Raw genomic sequence first — 18,950 nt, forward strand, 5'->3', positions numbered from 1 at the left:
GACATCGTGGTTCATTTGATGAGATCATCGTGGCGCAAGTGGGAGCCACCATGGGTATCCAGACCCCGCTGATGGTTATTGGCCGGAGAGGTGTCTCGGTCATGTCTGCCTGTCTCCCGAACCCGTAGGGTCTACACACTTAAGGTTCGATGATGCTAGGGTTATAGGGAATTGTTATACAAGGTTATGAAAAGTTGTTCGGAGTCCCGGATGAGATCCCGGACATCACGAGGAGCTCCGGAATGGTCCGTAGGTAAAGATTGATATATAGGACGGATGGTTTCGGACACCGGAAGTGTTTCGGGCGTCACCGGTAGCGTACCGGAACCACCGGAAAGGGTTCCGGAGGTCCACCGGGAGGGGCCACCAGCCCCAAAAGGTGACATGGGCCAAAAGGTGGAAGGGAACCAGCCCAGAGTGGGCTGGTGCGCCTCCCACTAGGGGCCCAAGACGCAGGGGAGAGGGAAGGGGGGCAAACCCTAAGCCAGGTGGGCCTAAGGCCCACCAGGGGTGCGCCACACCCCTCTTCCCCTCCTCGCCGCCACCTCCTGGTGCAGATCGGGGCTTCCGCACCCCTTGGGGGTGGGAACCCTAAGGGCTGCGCCCCTCCCTCTCCCCCTATATATAGTTGAGGTTTGGGGCTGTTTTGAGACACAGTTTTCCCTCTCCCTCGGCGCAACCCTGCTCTTCTTTCTCCTCCTCTCTACCGGTGCTTGGTGAGGCCCTGCCGGGAGACCTCGTCTCTCCATCGACACCACGCCGTCGTGCTGCTGGAGATCTTCCCCAACCTCTCCCTCCTCCTTGCTGGATCAACGTGCGGGAGACGGTACCGGGCTGCACGTGTGTTGAACGCGGAGGTGCCGTAGTTCGAAACTAGATCGGAATCACACCGCGATCTGAATCGCCGCGAGTACGACTCCATCAACCGCGTTCTAGTAACGCTTCCGCTTAGAGATCTTCAAAGTTATGAAGATGCACTCACCCCACTCTCGCTGCTGGTCTCTCCATAGGAATATCTGAATATGGCGTAGGAAAATTTTGAATTTATGCTACGTTACCCAACAGTGGCATCCGAGCCAGGTTTTCTATGCATAGATTCTATGCATGAGTAGAACACAAAAGGTTGTGGGCGGTGATTTGTCAATTTCTTGCCGCTACTAGTCCTATTCTTTTCCGACGGTATTGTGGGATGAAGCGGCCCGGACCGACATTACACGTACGCTTACGTGAGACTGGTTCCACCGATAGACATGCACACCGTGCATAAAGGTGGCTAGCGGGTGTTTGTCTCTCCTACTCTAGTCGGATTGGATTTGATGAAAAGGGTCCTTACGAAGGGTAAATAGCTTTGGCATATCATCGTTGTGCCTGTCACGTAGGTAAGAAAGCGTTCTTGCTAGAAACCCAAATCAGCCACGTAAAACTTGCAACAACAATTAGAGGACGTCTAACTTGTTTTTGCAGGGTTTGACATGTGATGTGATATGGACAAAGTGGTGATGTTGCATGTATGATGTATGAGATGATCATGTTATTGTAATAGGTTTCACGACTTGCATGTCGATGAGTATGACAACCGGCAGGAGCCATAGGAGTTGTCTTAATTTATTGTATGAGATGCAACGCCATGTGCTTACTACTTTTACTTCATTGCTAACGGTTAGCTATAGTAGTAGTGATAGTAGTAGTTGGCGTGACGACTTCACAGAGACACGTTGATGGAGATCATGGTGTCACGCCGGTGACGATGATGATCATGCGATGCCTGAAGATGGAGATCAAAAGAGCAAAGATGATAATGGCCATATCATGTCACTATATGATTGCATTGTGATGTTTATCATGTTTTTCATCTTATTGCTTAGAACGATGGTAGCATAATAAGATGATCCCTCTTAAAATTTTGAGAACGTATTCCCCTAAGTGTGCACCGTTGCGAAGGCTCGTTGTCTCGAAGCACCACGTGATGATCGGGTGTGATAGATTCTAACGTTCGCATACAACGGGTGTAAGCCATAGTTACACACGCCAAACACCTAGGTTGACTCGACGAGCTTAGCATGAACATACATGACCTCGAATACAAGAGACCGAAAGGTCGAACATGAGTCGTATGGTTGAATACGATCAGCATGAAGTTGCTCACCATGGTGACTAGTCCGTCTCACGTGATGATCGGACACGGGTTAGTCAACATGGATCATGTATCACTTAGATGACTAGAGGGATGTCGATTTAAGTGGGAGTTCATACTTAATTTGATTAAATGAACTTAATTTTCATGAACTTAGTCTAAAAGTTGTCTTTATAAATATTGTAGATGGCCAACGTCAACCTCAATTTCAACGCATTCCTAGAGAAAAACAAGCTGAAAGATGATGGTAGCAACTATGCGGACTGGGTTCGCAACTTGAAGCTCATCCTTGAAGCAGCTAAAAAGGCTTATGTCCTTCATGCGCCGCTAGGTGACCCTCCCGCTCCCGCAGCAGCCCAGGACATTCTGAACGTCTGGCAAACGCGGAGTGATGACTACTCTGTGGTTAGGTGTGGCATGTTATACGGTTTAGAAACGGGGCTCTAAAGGCGTTTTGAGCAACACGGTGCATATGAGATGTTCCAAGAGCCGAAGCTAGTTTTTCAAGCTCATGCCCGTGTCGAGAGGTATGAAGTCTCCGACAAGTTCTTTAGCTGTAAAATGGAGGAGAACAGTTCTGTCAGTGAGCACATACTCAAAATGTCTGGGTTACACAGTAGTCTGACTTCACTTGGAGTCGAACTTCCGGATGATGCTATAATTGACAGAATCCTCCAGTCTCTCCCACCAAGCTACAAAGGTTTTGTGCTGAACTACAACATGCAAGGGATGGAGAAGACCATTCCCGAGTTGTACTCAATGCTCAAGTCTGCAGAAGTAGAAATCAAGAAAGAGCATCAAGTGTTGATGGTCAACAAGACCACTAGTTTCAAGAAGGGCAAGGGTAAGAAGAACTTCAAGAAAGACGGAAAAGCCGTTGCCGCGCCCGGTAAGCCAGATGTCGGGAAGAAGAAAAAGAATGGACCCAAGCCTAAGACTGAGTGCTTCTATTGCAAGGGAAAGGGTCACTGGAAGCGAAACTGCCTCAAATACTTAGCGGACAAGAAGGTCGACAACGTTAAAGGTATATGTGATATACATGTTATTGATGTGTACCTTACCAGCGCTCGTAGTAGCTCCTGGGTACTTTATACCAGTGATGTTGCTCACATTTGCAACTCAAAGCAGGAACTGCGGAATAAGCGGAGACTGGACAAGGACGAGGTGACGATGTGTGTCGGGTATGGCTCCAAGGTCGATGTGATCGCCGTCGGCACGCTACCTCTACAACTACCGTCGGGATTAGTTTTAAACCTTAATAATTGTTATTTAGTACCAGCTTTAATCATGAACATTGTATCAGGGTCTTGCATAATGCGAGACGGCTACTCATTTAAGTCAGAGAATAATGGTTGTTCTATTTATATGAGTGATATGTTTTATGGTCATTCTCCGCTGGTGAATGGTTTATTCTTGATGAATCTCGATCATGACGTTACGCATATTCATAGTGTGAGTACCAAAAGATGTAAGGTTGATAATGATAGTCCCACATACTTGTGGCACTGCCGCCTTGGTCATATCGGCGTTAAGGGCATGAAGAAGCTCCATACTCATGGACTATTAGAGTCTCTTGACTTTGAATCATTTGACACATGCGAACCGTGCCTCATGGGCAAGATGACTAAGACTCCACTCTCAGGAATAATGGAGAGAGCAACCGACTTATCGAAAATAATACATACTGATGTGTGTGGTCCAATGAACGTTGAAGCTCGCGGTGGCTATCGTTATGTTCTCACTCTCACCGATGATTCGAGTAGGTATGGGTATATCTACTTCATGAAGCACAAATCTGAGACATTTGAAAAGTTCAAGGAATTTCAGAGTGAGGTCGAGAATCAACGTGACAGAAAAATTAAGTGTCTACGATCTGATCGTGGAGGAGAATATTTGAGTCACGAGTTTGGCACACACCTAAGGAAGTGTGGAATCGTTTCACAACTGATGCCGCCTGGCACACCGCAACGCAACAGAGTGTCTGAACGTTGTAATCGCACTTTATTAGATATGGTACGATCTATGATGTCTCTTACCGACTTACCACTATCATTTTGGGGATACGCATTAGAAACTATAGCATGCACTTTAAATAGGGCACCGTCTAAATCCGCTGAGACAACACCGTATGAACTATGGTTTGGCAAGAAACCTAAGTTGTCGTTTCTTAAAGTTTGGGGTTGCGATGCTTATTATGTGAAGAAACTTCAACCAGAAAAGCTCGAACCCAAAGCGGAGAAATGCGTATTCATAGGATACCCTAAGGAAACTATTGGGTATACCTTCTATCTTAGATCTGAAGGTCAAACCTTTTTTGCCAAGAACGGATCCTTTATAGAGAAAGGGTTTCTCTCGAAATAAGTAACTGGGAGGAAGGTAGAACTTGATGAGGTAATTAAACCCCCTCTCGAACAGGATACTAGCGTAGCGCGGGAAGTTGTTCCTGTGGCGCCTACACCAACTGAAGAGGAAATTAATGATAATGATCATGAAGCTTCGGATCAAGTTACTACTGAACCGCGAAGGTCCACGAGGGCACGCTCCGCACCAGAGTGGTACGACAACCCTGTGATGGAAATCATGTTGTTAGACAACGGTGAACCTTCGAACTATGAAGAAGCGATGGCGGGCCCGAATTCCAACAAATGGCTTGAAGCTATGAAATCCAAGATAGGATCCATGTATGAGAACAAAGTATGGACTTTGGTGGACTTGCCCGATGACCGGCGAGCCATAGAAAATAAATGGATCTTCAAGAAGAAGACTGATGCAAACGGTAATGTAACTGTTTATAAAGCTCGACTTATCGCAAAGGGTTTTCGACAAATTCAAGGAATTGACTACGAAGAGACTTTCTCTCCCGTAGCGAAGATGAAATCAATCCGAATCATGTTAGCAATTGCCGCCTTTTATGATTATGAAATTTGGCAAATGGACGTCAAAACAGCGTTCCTTAACGGGAACCTTAAGGAAGAGTTGTATATGATGCAACTAGAAGGTTTTGTCGACCCTAAGGGTGCTAACAAAGTGTGCAAGCTCCAGCACTCCATCTATGGGTTGGTGCAAGCATCTCGGAGTTGGAACATTCACTTTAATGAGGTGATTAAAGTGTTTGGGTTCATACAGGTTTACGGAGAAGCCTGTCTGTACAAGAAAGTGAGTGGGAGCTCTGTAGCTTTCCTCATACTGTATGTGGATGACATATTATTGCTGGGGAATAATATAGAGATGTTGGAGAGCATAAAGGCCTATTTGAACAAGAGTTTTTCAACGAAGGACCTTGGAGAAGTTGCATACATATTAGGCATCAAGATGTATAGAGATAGATCGAGACGCCTCATAGGTCTTTCGCAAAGTACATACCTTGACAAGATATTGAAGAAGTTTAATATGGAAAACTCAAAGAAAGGGTTCTTGCCAGTTTTGCAAGGTATGAGATTGAGTAAGACTCAGTCACCGACCACGGCAGCAGATAGAGAGAAGATGAGTACTGTCCCCTACGCTTCAGCCGTAGGCTCTCTAATGTATGCCATGCTGTGTACCAGACCTGATATAAACCTTGCCATAATTTGGTAGGGAGGTACCAAAGTGATCCCGGTATGGAACACTGGACAGCGGTCAAGAATATCCTTAAGTACCTGAAAAGGACTAAGGAAATGTTTCTCGTTTATGGAGGTGACGAAGAGCTCGTCGTAAAGGGTTACGTCGACGCTAGCTTCGACACAGATCCGGATGACTCTAAGTCACATACCGGATACGTATATGTTTTGAATGGTGGGGCAGTGAGCTGGTGCAGCAGCAAGCAAGAAGTCGTGGCAGCATCTACATGTGAAGCAGAGTACATAGCTGCTTCAGAAGCACCTCATGAAGGAATTTGGATGAAGGAGCTCATCACCGACCTTGGAGTGGTTCCAAGCTCGTCGGGTCCAATGACACTCTTCTGTGATAACACTGGGGCCATTGCCATAGCCAAGCCAGAGTGGAGTAATAGAGATTTGTAAAGTACACACGGATCTGAATATTGCAGACCCGTTGACTAAACCTTTTCCACGAGAAAAACATGATGAACACCATAATGCTATGGGTGTTCGATACATCACAATGTAACTAGATTATTGACTCTAGTCCAAGTGGGAGACTATTGGAAATATGCCCTAGAGGCAATAATAAAATGGTTATTATCATATTTCCCTGTTCATGGTAATCGTCTATTGTTCATGCTATAATTGTATTAACAGGAAACAGTAATACATGTGTGAATAAATAGATCACAATGTGTCCCTAGCAAGCCTCTAGTTGGCTAGCTCGTTAGTTAATAGATGATCATGGTTTCCTGGTCATGGGCATTAGATGTCATTGATAACGGGATCACATCATTGGCAGAATGATGTGATGGACAATACCCAATCCTAAGCGTAGCACTAGATCGTATTGTTCGTATGCTAAAGCTTTTCTAATGTCAAGTGTCTTTTCCTTCGACCGTGAGATTGTGCAACTCCTGGATACCGTAGGAGTGCTTTGGGTGTATCAAACGTCACAACGTAACTGGGTGACTATAAAGGTGCACTATGGGTACCTCTGAAAGTCTCTATTGGGTTGGTACGAATCGAGATCGGGATTTTTCACTCTGCGTGACGGAGAGGTAACTCTGGGCCCACTCGGTAGAACATCATCATGAGCTCAATGTGACTAAGGAGTTAGTCACACGATGACGTGCTACGGAACGAGTAAAGAGACTTACCGGTAACGAGATTGAACAAGGTATAGGTATACCGACGATCGAATCTCGGGCAAGTTCTATACCGACAGACAAAGGGAATTGTATACGGGATTGATTGAATCCTTGACATCGTGGTTCATCCCATGAGATCATCATGGAGCAAGTGGGAGCCACCATGGGTATCCAGACCCCGCTGATGGTTATTGGCCGGAGAGGTGTCTCGATCATGTCTGCCTGTCTCCCGAACCCGTAGGGTCTACACACTTAAGGTTCGATGACGCTAGGGTTATAGGGAATTATTATACGAGGTTATCGAAAGTTGTTCAGAGTCCCGGATGAGATCCCGGACGTCACGAGGAGCTCCGGAATGGTCCGGAGGTAAAGATTGATATATAGGACGGATGGTTTCGGACACGAGAAGTGTTTTGGGCGTCACCGGTAGCGTACCGGGACCACCGGAAAGGGTTCCGGAGGTCCACCGGGAGGGGCCACCAGCCCCAAAAGGTGACATGGGCCAAAAGGTGGAAGGGAACCAGCCCAGAGTGGTCTGGTGCGCCTCCCACCACGGGCCCAAGGCGCACGGGAGAGGGAAGGGGGGGGGCAAACCCTAAGCCAGGTGGGCCTAAGGCCCACCAGGGGTGCGCCACACCCCTCCTCCCCTCGTGGCCGCCACCTCCTCGCGCAGATGGGGGCTGCCGCACCCCTTGGGGGTAGGAACCCTAAGGGCTCCGCGCCCTCCTTCTCCCCCTATATATAGTTGAGGTTTGGGGCTGTTTTGAGACATAGTTTTCCCTCTCCCTCGGCGCAGCCCTGCTCTTCTTTTTCCTCCTCTTTGCCGGTGCTTGGCGAAGTCCTGCTCTTCTTTCTCCTCCTCTTTGCCGGTGCTTGGCGAAGCCCTGCCGGGAGACCTCGTCTCTCCATCGACACCACGCCGTCGTGCTGCTGGAGATCTTCCCCAACCTTTCCCTCCTCCTTGCTGGATCAAGGTGAGGGAGACGTCACCGGGCTGCAAGTGTGTTGAACGCGGAGGTGCCGTAGTTAGGCACTAGATCGGAATCACACCGCGATCTGAATCGCCGCGAGTACGACTCCATCAACCGCGTTCTAGTAACGCTTCCGCTTAGCGATCTTCAAAGGTATGAAGATGCACTCACCCCTCTCTCATTGCTGGTCTCTCCATAGGAAGATCTCAATATGGCGTAGGAAAATTTTGAATTTATGCTACTTTACCCAACACTTATAGTTATAAATGTTATGATTGTGTATATATATTACATCCTTGTATCCTTTTATCCTTATCCAATTTTGTCTATAGCTAATAATTCACCCGACACCGTAATCCAGCATGCATCTCTAAGTATTAAGTAAAAGCAAGGCATTGCACTAAGAAGAGTGGCATATTGTTGATAGTATATTATCTTTACCACCAACTCATCACCAAGATAAGTAGGCAACTATATTGTTATTGTTATTCATAATAACATAATGCAAGCCTTTTTATCTTTCTATGACTTAGATGGATTACTCGCAAGGTTAAAGCCAACTAACATAGACAACTCCCTCTTGGAGATCATTCATCTAAACATAGAAAGTACAAGACTAACAGGTACAAGAGCATATATGTCTATAAATCATGCAACAAAGAAGTCATATGATTGCATACTATATCACATATAGAATTGATCCAAAAGTGACAATTTATCACAATTCAACAAACACACCGGTAATTACATCATATGGATCACAATCATGTTAGGCAGCTGATGTGATCCTTGTAGTGAGGAACTAGGCATAGGGTATGTCATCTATCTACTATTATGGACCCATAGTCCAAGGAGGAGCACTCACAGATGGACAAGGTGGCAGCAAGGTTTAAGAATATACCTCTAACGATGATTTGTTCCTTCCGCAGAGCACAGTAGACAGGCTCTGTATTGCGTCATGTCGGAACAGGAGGTACTGTCAGCATAACAAATACTCGACACATGTTTCTATAGGTTTTAGGGGTATATAAAGGCAAGTGTGCCGAGAGGCGATGGAACAGACGTCTAGGGGATCCCACGTGGCCTCCCCTAGCGGCATAGGACTGGGCATGACCAAGAGCTATGCGGGGCGCACAGGGTTCCCCATGTCGGCACATGTGCCCTATGGCTCCATCTTCGTGAGAATTTTCCATGAGTATTCTCTAATTTTTTCTGTCCTCGAAACTTTGTTTTTTGAAAAGTCCAAAATCATGCAAAAATAACAACAACTAGCACTAGGCACTAGCCTAATATGTTATTCTAATATAAATTTGGGCACTATGCAATAATGATATAGAAGTATCATGAACATAATAAAAAATAGATACATCTGAGATGTATCAGCATCCCCGAGCTAAATGTCTGCTTGTCCTTGAGCAGGTAATTGGAAAAACAATATTTTTTCGGTTGTGAATGCTATATCAACATAAACAACATGATTTGATATTGTCTCATAGTATTTAACTCAAAAGAATACCCTTGCAAAAAATTATCTATAGTCGATAGTAAGCAAGTAACATCAAAAATTACAAATAAACAAACTCTTGTTTTTCGTGATTTCAATGTTCCCATTATTAAAGGTTTATAAAGGAAGTTAGTATTGTGTTCGGAAGTCAAAATTACTTCCGTCTTTCATCTAATGACAATCTTATGATAAACAAACCCAAGGCTGGCGAAGTCACTAATTACGCAATATTACCCCATTATCCACACAACACCCATGCAATATGTAAAAATGAGTCTAGGCCATATTGCCTATGCAAAATATAAAATAATGATGTGGTTTTATGAGAAGTGAAAAAGGAAGGAATTCTTGGATCAACATTGCTGATCATTAGGTAACATAGAGGCATTCTAATCGATGTTAATGAAAGGAGTGTGGATTGTCCTGCAACAGATACACTAGTGTTATAAGTGTATGAAATCTCTCCTATGGATTAGTGGAGTATGCATCCAAATATCTTGATCATGAGTACCTAGAGCACTTGAGGAATCCACATCATTGGAATATACAAGCCAATTCTATAATGTGAAGATACTCACTAGTGTATAACATGAAGTAAATGAAAACACTTTATTACAATGCAACACTGATATTTTGAAAGACTTTATTATATGTGCTAAAATCAGGTGCTACGTTGAGGCACAAATGTATACTAAAATTCAATAGTGGTGTTGCTTTCTCTCTCATCCTCTTCCTTTTTTATCTCTCGGCCCATTTTTTTTCTCATGGCACCTTCGTGGTGCATCTTTTATTTGATCTCTAAAGGTAAGAGCAACACTCTATAATGATGAACATTACACTTTCTCAATGTACTCATAACTCAACTCAATGATGATAAACATGATTAACATACTCTAGTGAATTTCTCTGATAGTGTACCAGGATATGCAATAATCTAACGTAGCATATATGAATAGTGAATAACAGCTGTTGTTCTACATTAACATCACGTCAGCTCTATATGATCAAGCAAAGCAAAATGACAATGAACGATCAGTTCTCTATTGATTGCATGTAGTAAATAATGGATGCTGCATTACAATATATCTTGGAATGACTATCGAGACTCCATGATAGCTATGGTGGTTGTCTGAAGAAGATAGGTGGCTGATGTGTGGGAGGACATGACAGAGTCCTCCCATGAGGTTTGGATGTATCAGTGAAGAATCCACCATGTTTCGAGGTGAGAATGGGCAATGCTCCACCGAAGAGACTAGCAATAAAAGATGAATGAAGTGTATATGGATTTCAACTCGCATTAGTTATAAAGAGCTCAATCATTATTACAAATGTTACACATCATTATCATAGAACTACGCAACTAAGTGCACCGAGGGGCTAGTTTGGTAGACAAAAGTTCATCAAAGTTCTTGCCTAAACCAACGTCGCTAACTCACTTACAATTCCCGTCTACGTGGATTAACACGAGTAACGCTTCAAGTTCTCAACTTAGGTCTACTGATAAAGAAAGTCATTGGCCCCATTAATTTTAATAACACATTTTCACTAATGGATTCTAGAGATTGTTCATGCAAGTTTTTGTTAGTAGACCACTAATTTTACACATTTTCACAAAGGGCACCATTAATTTTAATAACATAATACCTAAATTTCTCAACTTAGGTCTACTAACAAAGAAAGTCAATGACACTAAAATCACTTACCAAGTACCAACATCTTCATCTATTACTTCCACACTATCTCAAAACAAGTGCAACAATTCTCAAGTTTATAACTCTTGAGATTGTTCATGCAAGTTTTTGTTTATACCAACAATGCATATCTATCAATTTTAGTACCAGCATATCAATGCCATGCCAAGAACTAATTGCTATCTAACTCTCTAAAGAAATATAAATGAAGCAAATATAGTTTAAATTGTTTCTATTTGAACTTATGCTCTGAGAGATAAAAGTGAAGCAATAGAGCCATTCTTTAAGTACATACATCACTTACCCCTATGAACGCATGTACGCACATCCTTCCTCTATTAGCCTGATATTGACAAAGCCATCACGAGGGCCTTCAACGAAAACATCACCTCACATTGAAAGAATATTTTACCTTTATGAGACACCAAAGCATCAAACTTTAACCAGCTAGCATTTCTTATTCTAATTTTGCTCCCTCGCCTCGCGGAATTAAAATCAGTGTAGTCGATGAAACGACCATTTAGTTCCACTTTGAACTAGCTAAAGTAGTTATTTTATAGGAGTATCAGATAATTTCACTAGCACTTTAGTAGGGTTAGCTCTTTGGACGCCGAGGACTCCACGTTGGGCTGTCCTTGCCGCTGCTGTTGCTCAATGGCGTTTTGCCACCCCTGCCTCCCTAGGCTCATCTCCAGGCTGGGTACTCTTGATGGCGCCTGCTGCTGCTGCTGCTTCATGCATGCTTGCTCTGCGGCGCTGCCGGCGTTCCTGCCGTTCATCTGTAGTGGGGTCGACGGCGACGGCGACAGTGATAGTGACGACGACGACGACCATCCCCGAGCAAAACCTGCTGTCGACGATCCAATCCTGGGCGTCTCATCATGGTGTGCGCCTACATGCAGGCGTTGTCCTCTGTCCTGCCCTGGGCAATTGAGTGAAGCATCTTGCTGCTGTGCACCTCTCCATCCCTGTACAAACATGCACGCTCAACAGTGGTTATTCGGCAGTGCGTCTGCTATCATTTACTAGTATTTGGAATGCAGCTAGCTCAACCCTTAGATGAAAGATCATAGTACTATACTGTACACATATGGAAATCATGCAATATCTATGTGTGAAATCTACATTAACAAGCTAGTGTGTCCACTAATATATTGTACTGAGTCTCGAGGGAACGTAACCAACAACGTGGCATGCGTTAGGACTACTGGCAATGAAGAGGGGCTGCCAGGACACAGTGATGATATGCCATTTGTCCCCCCAACACTGCAAATATCACTGCCCTAATTAAGCAGCCTCTCAGAGCCTCTACAGGTGACTACAGAAGGACAGGATCCAGGTAATAAATAAAGAAATGAAGTTCGCGCACTGTGCAATGCAGTTCACGAGCTAACGAAAGATCACCTGGTTTTGTTTCATCAAGTATTGGTGAATGGACATGAGGTAGGCGCTCGGTAGCGGCGGGCCGCCTCCGCCTTGGTCCTGCGCGAATGGCGGCCGCAGCTGCTCCGCCGGCGACGACGCCCATGGCTGCCTTCTGCAACTCGTAACAAACAACGTTTCCATCATCAGGTAACCTATATATGTACTAAGTTACTAACACAATGAAGTAATTAAGCTAGCTAGCTTATGATCTAATTGATGAAGTGAAGATCGGAATCGGAAGGAGTCTCGTGACGTGTCTGCGGGGGTGGTGGGCAGACAGACACGGGCAGCATGCAGATCGACACAATGAGTAGGAGAGCCAGCGAAATAGTTAAAACCACCAGATGGTTACACGAGGGAGGAAGCCAGCAACTGGTGCGTCCAGCAGGAGGAATTAACTCCCGCGCTGCGCATGCAAGGCCCAGAGCGAAGCGAACGGGAGGAGCGTGCTACGCAACGCATGGCATGGCATGGCAGCAGACACGACGAGCAGAAGAGGCCTACTGCCTACTGTAAGCTGTTGTTGCATGCGGCGCAGTGCGGCCGGCGTAGTGCTAGCGTGGCTGTCTCCGCGACTGAGTGAAAGTTAATGCAATGCGCGACGCGGCGCTGGCAACTTGGCTTGTCCGTGCTCGCCACTAGCTCACTCGCCAACACTGTGTATTTAAGCTGCCTGAGGCTGGGCATCGGGGCTAGGCTAGGGTGGGTGCGCAGGCTTTCTCAGCCGGTCAAGCTAAGGACAAGGGATGGATGGATGGATGGATGGATGGATGGGTGGCCGGGTGTGGATCTAGGCAGAGGCACGCTGCGTGCGCCCTTGTCTTGTTGTACTTGTCTCACGCCAAGATTCCGGCCACCACCACCCGGCGCCATGGCCAGCTCCTGATCGGGCGCAGGGGGACAATTTATATGGATCTGAACGACGATCATCACAAATGCAGCGAGTCTTAGGCTGCTAGTAGCTAGCTGCATGCACGCCGCTGCTACTTCCTGCTAGGAGTAGTAATACTCCCTCTCTCTCTCTCTGGACTCTCCCTCTCTCTCTCTCTGGACTCTCCCTCTCTCTCTCTCTCTCACACACACCTACACACACAGCTGCATGAGATCGTACTGCGAGTTAGGACAGGAGGGAAAAGAAAGTCTTGCCATGCATCATGATCCATCTTCACCAGCAGGTGGCAGCACTGATCGAGGTACAATGTTTTGCAAGATTGATAGCTGGACTAGAAGTTACTTTCCCTTTAAGGACCTGTCCCCCATGGCCATGGAGCTACATGCATGGCTCCATATTGCTGTGACTGTGAGGTTAACTGGACCATAGTAGCATGCATAGAGCCAGGGTTGCTTGCTTTTAGTGCCTTCGCATCGCATCGCATGCATGAGAGTTTGGAATCAACTTCATCCAAGGACAATATATGTCTGCACACGAGACCCGCGCAGATCAAACACTGCCACCTTAGCTAGCTAACGAACCACGATTCTTGTTCTCTACGTGTGAGATGTGTTTTTAATTTAATTTAAACTGCTAACGAACCACTAATATATGACGTTTTAGCAGTTTAATTTAAACTGCTAAAACGTCATATATGACGGTACTTAAGAAAGTACACATAGATGTAAAATGATAAAAGGGTATTTGTTTAGTTTTCACTCAATTAATGTAGCTTCATGTCATTTTCATATACTGTTGTATGAAATAAAACGTTAGGCATAATTTCCAATAGATTTCCAATGCTCTCACATAAACCAGTGATGTTTAAGCAAGACGACACTAGTTTTGCTACATAACTAGCTATGTAGGTCGAAGTAGGCCGCACAATTTGTGCGTTAGATGTATTTTTCATCCTTTGTACTATTCTTACAGCTTTTTTTTAGAGCATCTTCAACAGCCGAGCAAAAAATTTGCGCCTAATAAAAGTTATAGCACGTTACTCTAGCACTTTTAATGCGTCGGGACCAGCACTGCTTTAGCAGACGCGTAAAAACGTGTGACCAAAAAAGCAAGCAGTGCAAATTATGAAGCGCACGCGATTCCGCGCCCCAAATAAGCTGCACCCGACATCATTGTCCCCAAAAATCTTTAGCGCCCACAGTTTTGCAGCTTTTTTGAAGCTGTCCGACGCCCAAAAAACTAATCTGTTAGTGCTCGGAGCACTTTTTAAACGTCTGTTGGAGATGCTCTTACTAGCCTACAATATTAGAATTATATCCGTACCAAAATTAGCGGATATTTTCTGTTTTTAAGGGTTTTTTAACATGCTCCCTCTCACCTCCCTTTTGACATGAGAGATAAGCATATAAAATAGATCTGAGCCGTTGATTGCATTAAGTAGTGAATTTAATTAACTCTTACCTTCTTATCTCCAATCTGAAAAGAGGGGGTAAGAGGGAGCATTGTTAAAATTGCTTTCTTTTTTTGTCTCGAGCTGACCTACACCACTATAACCGCCTAATGAAGGAACCGGTGTGGGCCTTTGAGTTTCTCTTTAGCTAATCTAACGTTATAATCTGCCACCAAGCGGTCGTGGTAAGCTACCAACAAAAAATTGCAATCAGTAATGTTATAATCTGCACCCACATGCACTAAAAATAGGCAGTAGTGTATGTGATCTTATGTGTTTGTACATTGTTTCTAAAAAAAGCAATAGTGTAGTCATTTTTTGTGACAAGTCATTTCACAAAAAGTTAAATGAAATTCTAGGTCAACTAAAATATAAGGTGGATGTTGGACAACAACCTTAATAGGCTCCTCATATTGCAATTATGGCATATCATTCAAAACTTGGTAGTAACTAATTAATATGTAATCTGTATTCACATGTAAATCATTATGTGAATACAAGAGAGGATCTCATTTCTACGCAAGAATAACTATTTTGCAAATACAAGTATTATACCTCTGTAAACAAATATAAAAAGTTCCACAAACTTGTGTCACGTCTCTAAAACTTCTTATATTTGTTTACAGATGCAGTATATATTAATTACCGAATACCCACAGCTAATTAAGATACTACACCCTAATTATTACCATTTTATATAAATACTTTTGATGACACTAATAAAAAATTAAACGGAAAATATGTAATTATTAATAGATTATTCTAACATTTTAATACAATATAATGAAGTTACCTGACAGAAATTGATCTTAGAGTCCTCCTAGATGCATGTACTCCAATTTTCTTTCTTAAAAGCTACCCTAGCTAACATGACTGCTTCTACTCGCGCCTTCTACTCACTCTCTTACACTATACATATATGGTGAACAACATAATACTCAAATACATGTTGTATGTTGCTTATGCATTCACACATATCTAGGATTTGATCTCATGATTGCATGATTTCAACGCCAGGCTTCAATAGGAGGGCATGCATGTATATCTAGACATACAGATTGCAGGGTGCAATTTTAAACTATTTAATTATCACATCTTCTATAGAAAAAATTCCGCCATATATAGTATGATTTATTCTATGGACAATAATATAAATGGAAAGTAATATGCTTATTTGATGCCGTTTTATACATTTAGTTTCAAAAATGATGGGCGAGTTTCGATGCCTATGGACCTTCTGATCCACATATCCATAACTTTAACAAAAATAGATCAAGCTTCAGACTGGGCACATTTTAAAATTACAATAACGTGTATTGTAATAATTCTTTGGTATAGAAAATCCCTATTCTAGAAAGGGATATATCAGATGATCATCTTAATTTAAATGTAGTGTTTCCATCTGATTCAAAATATCTGAGATGCCTCGAAATTTCCGGCATGCAACTCAACTCCGCCCCATGCACTTGTACTTCAGCATAAAGTACTATTTTGTTTAAATGCATGAGTGCGCATAATATACAAAAAATAAATAAGGTCCTCTTTAAGAAAATCAAATGGAGCAAATATAGAGGCTGCAGACTTTTCAGAGTAATGAAATTATGCATATCGTTCAACATGACTATATCCAACATTACTATTATTAGCATTAATGAAATGTACAATATTTGCAAACCTTGTATTAGAAATGATGTTGCTAAACATGTCAAACCCATCCACTTCACCACCTCTCCTCATAAAGCCCATGTCTCTTATCTGGCCATGGCCTGCAGAACACACCACACCATGTATGCATGTTTGACCAATCAATTTATAAAAATAAAGAAACAAAGAACGGGGAAATATATCCCCGCAAGAAAACATGGAAATATAAGTTTGCCCGTGGAGGCCTTGGAAAATTCCGTATGTGTTTTACAAACACAACTATGCATCTTTTATCTCTTGAATTTTCAGCGCTTGTTTTGTATAAGGGACTCATATTGAATTTACGGATATCTATAACATGCGCCGGCAAAAATATCACATATAACCCATGCCAATAATTCAGATGGCATTATGTGATTTGACCTTACTGTGTGATCGACTCGGACAAGAAAATTTGTCTCTTAAAAGAAGAAAACAAACAGCTAGGCGCAGAATTTTACCTGCCGCACATGATCTGTCCGAAGTAGTGCCCTTGACTGTTCTGTACATCTGCATCAAGTGAAGCGACTAGAAATAAGTACTCCTGCTGCCATTTGTTGTACTCATGTAATGTGCTAATTAATTAAACAAGTTTATAGTGATGTAAACTAGACGCAAGAGATTAGCAGCTGGTGAAAAGGACATGAAGTACTTGGCTAAAGCTAATAACCAGTACGAAGGAAAAAAAGGAGCGATCAAGGAGTCGTACAAGAAAGACTACTTTTTTGTTTCGTTTTTGATTGCTGCTAAACTAACAAGAAAACTAAGGACGAGAGAGAGAGAGAAAGAGAGATGGGTTCTAGTTACTTGCCTGAAGATGGCTCTTGACATGAGCCAGTGTGAGATCCTTCACGTTCATCAACTCCAAGACTGATTTCGGTGTTGCTCCTTGAAGATAGGAAATATATATAGCTTAATGCTGGAACACAGACAGACCCGAAATCCAAATGATAGTACAAACCCTATATAACACATGCACTTATGCATATGCTAACATTCAGATAATCAGATAACGAAGTCACAATAAGACTGCACCGTCATATTGACTCCTTCAAAATTCAGAGAAATCGAGCCGGCCGTGTCATTATTATGAACGGGCACCGTGTTGATCGACCAACAGGTCTTCGTAATCGAAACAACAAAAGGAGCAAATTGAATCCAGTTTCATGAACGTACTCTCATGGCCGCCAAGGAGCTGGACCGCCTGCACGAAGTGCGCATGGAGCGCCGTCGTCCACCGCATCCTTGGAGCCCTGGAGCTCTTCTTGCCGACACTCCCAGATCTCGCTGCACCGCCGGAGGAGCCCGCCTGGCTGTCAGCGGAGCTCTTCTTGAATCTCGGAATCTGACTAGGTTGGTGCAGCCGCTGCTCAGGATCGGAGTGGCCATTGCTGACCTCGCCCCGCTGTCGCCCAGCCGCCATGTCAAGCCCTAGACAGAGCTCTGTGGACTCCGCAGAGATGGCCATTTCGTCCCCGCGGCCGCTCCCGGCCTTGCCGGTTGGTGACGGCGGGCTGATATGGAGCGATAGATCCGGGGCATCAGCGGCAGTTGCCATTGCAACACCCTGGCCGCAACAACAACAAGGGTGCTGCTACGATCGAGAAGATGTGTGTGCGTGTGCGCTTTTGTCCGGGAAGCTTCTTCTTCGAAGCTAGGGGAATGGAACGAGAAGGATCTGTGTGTGATTAGGTCATGAGTGGTACATTATTCTTGTATAGGGGTCTGTGTTCGTGTGGGTGGGATAGAAGGTGTGGTAGACGCATAGGGATTAGGGATGGGGGCTAGCAACAGTGAGGTTGGTGGATAGTGAGAAGGCGACAGACCCCACAGGTGTGCCCCGAGAGAGAGAAAGATGATGGAGGTACTAGCTAGGTAGCTACTTCCTAATCGACGTAATGGTTGGAGAAGTGGAGCAGGCACCAAAAAAATTATATGCCATTTTGGAGGGCTGTGACAATGAGATATGGTCTCAGTTACTTGGTACTCCCTCCGTACCTAAATATAAGTCTTTTAAGATATTTCATTAGGTGTTTACATACGGAGCAAAATGAGTGAATCTATACTCTAAAATATGTCTATATACATCCGTATGTAGTCCATTAGTGAAACATCTAGAAAGACTTATATTTAGGAACGGAGGGAGTAGGATACAATGCATGGGCTGCGAGTGGTATGAAATGATATGGATGTCTTTGCCTCTCTGCTCATACGTGTTATATGGCTCTAGTATATCCCTTTACGACGATGCATTTTGTCAAATATATGGTTTTCCCGAAGTAAACTTTAGACTTGTTAGACCTGGAGGATGATAGGGCCATGGACATAGCTCGTGATATTGCAGCAGTAAAACCGATGAATGATTATGAAATTAATGCATTAGTGTTCGATCACTGAATTCTTTGTGTCAGGATTTAGTGTCACCTGATGGACAACGGAGTGAGGAGGCGGAAAGTGGCACAGAGGGG

At 43.9% G+C, this 18,950-nt stretch overlaps 1 protein-coding gene across 1 annotated transcript; it reads right to left on the minus strand.

Annotated features, from left to right (window-relative positions):
• Positions 1 to 11,404: 11,404 nt before the first annotated feature.
• Positions 11,405 to 18,271, minus strand: LOC123451116 (probable transcription factor KAN4). Its single transcript, XM_045128124.1, has 6 exons — positions 17,659 to 18,271; positions 17,294 to 17,370; positions 16,944 to 16,992; positions 16,475 to 16,565; positions 12,437 to 12,569; positions 11,405 to 12,000 (listed from the first exon to the last, which is right to left on the minus strand). The coding sequence occupies exons 1-6, from the start codon at positions 18,038 to 18,040 to the stop codon at positions 11,611 to 11,613; spliced, it is 1,122 nt and encodes a 373-aa protein (XP_044984059.1). The 5' UTR covers positions 18,041 to 18,271; the 3' UTR covers positions 11,405 to 11,610.
• Between the last annotated feature and the right edge of the window lie 679 nt (positions 18,272 to 18,950).

Source organism: Hordeum vulgare, chromosome 4H (assembly GCF_904849725.1).
Source record: "Hordeum vulgare subsp. vulgare chromosome 4H, MorexV3_pseudomolecules_assembly, whole genome shotgun sequence".
Lineage (NCBI taxonomy): Eukaryota > Viridiplantae > Streptophyta > Magnoliopsida > Poales > Poaceae > Hordeum > Hordeum vulgare.

Excerpts from the sequence above, each read along its gene's own strand:
- LOC123451116 (XM_045128124.1), bottom strand. The coding sequence starts at position 18,040 with ATGGCAACTGCCGCTGATGCCCCGGATCTATCGCTCCATATCAGCCCG. Across the intron at positions 17,371-17,658 it reads GCTCCTTGGCGGCCATGAGA|GAGCAACACCGAAATCAGTC; the intron begins GTACGTTCATGA and ends CCTATCTTCAAG. Across the intron at positions 12,001-12,436 it reads ACTTGATGAAACAAAACCAG|GGATGGAGAGGTGCACAGCA; the intron begins GTGATCTTTCGT and ends ATGTTTGTACAG.